The sequence below is a fragment of the Bactrocera dorsalis genome, chromosome 1 (assembly GCF_023373825.1).
Source record: "Bactrocera dorsalis isolate Fly_Bdor chromosome 1, ASM2337382v1, whole genome shotgun sequence".
NCBI lineage: Eukaryota > Metazoa > Arthropoda > Insecta > Diptera > Tephritidae > Bactrocera > Bactrocera dorsalis.
In genome coordinates, this window is record NC_064303.1 from 49,772,420 (window position 1) to 49,777,460 (window position 5,041).

The 5,041-nt window shown below is 38.2% G+C and overlaps 1 protein-coding gene across 1 annotated transcript; it reads right to left on the reverse strand.

Annotated features, from left to right (window-relative positions):
- Nucleotides 1–1,741: 1,741 nt before the first annotated feature.
- LOC125777725 (uncharacterized) lies at nt 1,742–3,274 on the reverse strand. The gene has a single exon (XM_049453059.1). The coding sequence runs from the start codon at nt 3,272–3,274 to the stop codon at nt 1,742–1,744; it is 1,533 nt and encodes a 510-aa protein (XP_049309016.1).
- Between the last annotated feature and the right edge of the window lie 1,767 nt (nt 3,275–5,041).

The window sequence follows — 5,041 nt, forward strand, 5'->3', positions numbered from 1 at the left end:
GAAGATTAGTTCGGATGTGTCCGCCTCTTTCAGCGCGTATGTATATGCAAGCCCCATAAGCAGCCTCACTCGCGTCACAAAATCCATGTAGTTGTACTTCAGCTTCTGGCATCAACAAGTATCGGTCAAAACTAAAACGAGTAATTAGTTTGTATTGATTGCATATTTCTAGCCATTCGGTTTGAATTGCTTGAGGTGGGCTTTCGTCCCAATGTAGCTTCTCTTTCCACAAATGCTGCAAGAATATTTTGGCTTTGGCCACCACAGGTCCGATCAAACCAAGAGGGTCGTAAAGCTTGGCTATAACCGAAAGGATTGTCCGTTTAGTTACCTTAGCCGGTGTTCCGAAGGGTGGAAAGGAAAATATGAATACGTCCAACTTTGGGTCCCAAACCAATCCAAATGTCTTTGTTATGCTTGTTCCGTCGTCGAAGGTTAGGAAGTCCTGTTTGTCATTATCCTCAATATCAATTAAGACTCGATCATCATTCGAACACCATTTTCTCAAGTGAAAGTTTCCGAGAGACAAAAACTTTTTAGTCTCATTTAATATCATCTTTGCTTCGCCCACCGAGCCTGCACCGGTAATCATGTCATCCACATAAAATCCATTGTGTATCGTTTCGGCTCCAACGGGATAAACATGAGCTTCATCGCGGCCAAGCTGCTGCATTGAACGAATGGCTAGAAAAGAAGCTGGCTTCGTTCCATAAGTGACGGTATCCAACTTAAAAATGCTAAAATCTTCATTAGGTTTGTCCCTCCATATTATACACTGCAGGAAGTTGTCTGGATTAGATATTCTTACACAGCGGTACATTTTACAAATATCTGCAGTAAGAGCAATTTTGAAAGTGCGAAATCGAAGCAAAATATCAAAAAGTGGAGGTTGAATGGTTGGTCCTTTCATCAGAATCGCATTAAACGAAAGTCCATTGCTGGTTGGCGCAGAGCCATCAAAAACAACACGTAGTTTTGTTGTTGTGCTATCAGCCTTTAAAACACAGTGATGTGGCATAAAATTCATTGGAATTTGCTTCGGTATAGTGTCAACGACTGACATATGGTTCAAATCAAAGTACTCCCTAATGAATGACGAATATTGTTGTTTTAGTTCAGCATTGCGCTGAAATTTCCGCTCTAAAGCCTTGAATCGATTGATAGCCTGCTGATACGACTCTCCTAGTTCGCAAGAAGGTGATTTTGGTGGTAATCGAACCGAAAACTCACCAGATTCCAATCGCTTATGGGTTTTTATAAAGTGCTCTTCACACAAATCCTCCTCTATTGTAGTCTTTGGTGTGGAGTGAATACAATTCTCTATTTCCCAAAAGCGTTGAACCAGGTTATGTAAGTCGTCATCTGTGTCATTTGCTAGAGCCGTGTCGATGGCTGCTAAGCAAGATAGCTTCGAAATGTTGTAAGTTGTTGCGCCTGATACAACCCACCCTAGCTTTGTTTTTTGTAAAAGCGGTAAATTTTCAGCCAGGCATATCTGACCGACGCATAACAGGTCAAAGAATAAACTAGCTCCAATGAGCATATCAACGCGTTGTGGTTCGAAAAAGTGTGGATCTGCTAAGCGTATGTTTTGTGGTATATTCCACTTAATACCCTTTAAAGAACGAGATGGTTGAACATCGGTGATTGTGGGGGTGATAACCGCAGACAATTTGGCAATGTAATCGTTAATGCGTGAATGCAGGTCGAAATTAACGATATGATTAGCAACGAAATCATTTTAGCCTATACCAGAATTGAACTGTGAAGATTTGATCTTCTTCAATTGTAGTTGATTAGCGAGTCGATTGGTTATAAAGTTTAATTGTGACGCAGAATCTAGCAGAGCCCTGCAGGGAATGAGGGAGCCAGATCGATTTTTTACATAAATTATGGCGGTTGCTAAGAGAACGAACTCTCTGTCAGCAACGCTAGCTTGAACTTCAGATGCGACGAGTGCAGAAGCTGAAGGACCGAAAGATGAAGAAGAAAACGAGTACGGGTTGAACGAACTAGATGTAGTTGGTTGTGATAGCTGCGGTGATTTATCGGAAGCCATTGGTTGTGAAGTTGTAGGAAAGGAATTTGTGTCTTGATGGAGCAGACTGTGATGCTTCGACGTGCAATGCCTACAGTTTCCTGACTTGCAGTCTTTAAGTGAATGCCCGACTCGAAGGCAATTCAAGCATAGGTTTAACCGTTTTGCTTCTTTATAGCGCATGGTGGGCGAAAGGCTTAGAAACTGCTTGCACCTTGCGATTCTGTGTTCGCTAGAACTACACAATATGCATCCAGCTACAGCTGCCGTTAAAAGCACCTTACGACTGATCTGATTTGACAATTTCTTGCCCACCTGTTTTTCCGGAAGTCCAAGGACATTCTCTACATTTTCCAGTTGTTGACAGCGTTGTTCCAAAAATCTAGCCATTGAATTCCATGTAGGTATTTCGCTTACAGGTGTTTGTTCCTCCCATTTCGCGCGAGATTTGACGTCCAAATTTTGGGACACTAGTTGAATGAGTAAGCAGTCAGCAATCTGTTCCTTTGTTCCCATAGTTTGCAATGCTCGCAAATGAGCATTTACGGTGTCGCTGAGTTCTCGAAGTTTGGCAACCCTATTACCCTCTACCCTCTTGAGCTCAAAAATATCTCTGATATGAGCCTGGAAATTCAATCGTTTATTATCAAATCTAGCTTTAAGCAAATCAATAGCCTTATCATAATTTTGTTCATTTAGCTCTAATGAACGAACGGTGTCCAACGCTGCATCACGTAGACTTGACCGAAGGTGCTGAAATTTCACAATTCTTGTTAAATCTACGTCCTGATGTACAACGGTGTTGAACATCGAGAAGAAATCCGGCCAATCCGAATATTTACCGTTGAACGTTGGAATTTGCAGCACCGGTAACCTCTGCTTTGGCTGAGAGACAATAATTGAAGTTTGATCGCCAGCAAACGGCCGCGTCGTGGCGCTGTGAGCTTCGGAAGCTTGGCAAGCATGACGCTGACGTGTCAGCTTGGTTTTTACCTCAATATAGTGGTTGGTAAATTCCGCTAAAATATCATCAGCGTCGTTGTCCTCTAGTTGCGCGTAGAGAGCATCAAACCTTTTTTCCAGCCTATCCACTTGCTCGATACGCACCTCCACGGCAGCTTCGACGAATTCACGCAAGACATCAAAAGTCAACGTGTTGTTGAGTACGGTGACTTGTTGGATAAATGAATCCAGCTTCTTCTTAGCTGCAGCATATTCCATTTTCTTGGATGCCATTTTTTGTCAAAGACCGTAAAGGTTTAAATAAATTTACGAAAAATTACGAAATTATTATTACGATAAAGTTAATTCCGCGATCACGTAGGGGTCACCAAAATGTTTAGAGGACAATAAGCTTTTTTATTGCCCGTGTACTGTTTCGAAAGAAAAACAACGAATTTAATTATTTTAATTATAATGATTTATTGCGATGTAATTTAGTTGCGCTTGCGATTACCGCGACATTCAATTGCGACTAACTAAATTAACAGCTGTAACAAGTGGATTAACCTGCAGCCTTTCTCCTAATTCATACGGTGGCTACGGTATAACGATCAGCTGAGATAGTGGTACATGTTCTAATTCTATGCATTTACACTAATGTAGGTATGTATGCTTGCCTATGCAAGTATGATAAAAGTGCGTTATCAAAGTCACTCAAATAGACAAAACCGGTTTGGCGATTGCCGGCGCTCAGACTTAAAGCAAGCATATCTTTAGTTTTAAACAATGTTATAGTGTTGTTGTATACAATTAAGTGCTAAGAATGTTGGCACATAATAAAATATGTATAAAAGTAGCAGTGATGATTTCTACTACTAAATTCGCATATAAACTATGTATCTGTTTCTAAACAGGGCGTATACAAGAAAATCGACTTTATATCTAAATATAAGATTATGGAATTCTTCCAAATGCACTGCCGTTATGGCTTTATGTCAACTTTAGTAAGATAAAGAAGGTTAATTAACTTAAATATGTGAAGCTAATAATTTGGAGCAACTCAATATCGATTGATAAATAAACGTATACGAGAAAATTGACTTTATACCTAAATATAAGATAATGGAATTCTTCCAAATGCACTGCCGTTATGGCTTTATGTCAACTTTAGTAAGATGAAGAAATTTAATTAACTTAAATATGTGAAGTTAATGATTTGAAGCAACTGAATATCGATTGATAAATATGTGTACACAAGAAAATCGATTTTATAACTAAATATAAGTAAATGGAATTCTTCCAAATGCAGTGTCGTTATGGCTTTATGTCAACTTTAGTAAGATTAAGAAGGTTAATTAACTTAAATATCTGAAGTTAATGATGTGAAGCACCTCAATATCGATGCGTATACACAAAAATCGATATTATAACTTAATATAAGCTAATGTAATTCTTCCAAATGCACTGCCGTTATGGCTTTATGTCAACTTTAGTAAGATGAAGAAGGTTAATAAACTTAAATATGTGAAGTTAATGATTTGAAGCACCTCAATATCGATTGATAAATATGTGTATACAAGAAAATCGATTTTATAACAAAATATAGGATAATGGAATTCTTCCAAATGCACTGCCGTTATGGCTTTATGACAACTTTAGTAAGATGAAGAAGGTTAATTAACTTAAATATGTGAAGTTAATGATTTGAAGCAACTCAATATCGATTGGTAAATGTGCATTTACAAGAAAATTGATTTTATATCTATATAAAAGATTATGGAATTCTTCCAAATGCGCTGCCGTTATGGCTTTATGTCAACTTTAGTAAGATGAAGAAGGTTAATTAACATAAATATGTGAAGCTAATGATTTGAATCAACTCAATATCGATCAATAAATGTGCGTATACAAGAAAATCGACTTTATACCTAAATATAAGATTATGGAATTCTTCCAAATGCACTGCCGTTATGGCTTTATGTCAACTTTAGTAAGTTGAAGGAGGCTAATTAACTTAAATATGTGAAATTAATGATTTGAAGCAACTCAATATAGATGGCT

Coding starts and splice junctions, on each gene's coding strand:
- LOC125777725 (XM_049453059.1), bottom strand. CDS start 3,274: ATGGCATCCAAGAAAATGGAATATGCTGCAGCTAAGAAGAAGCTGGAT.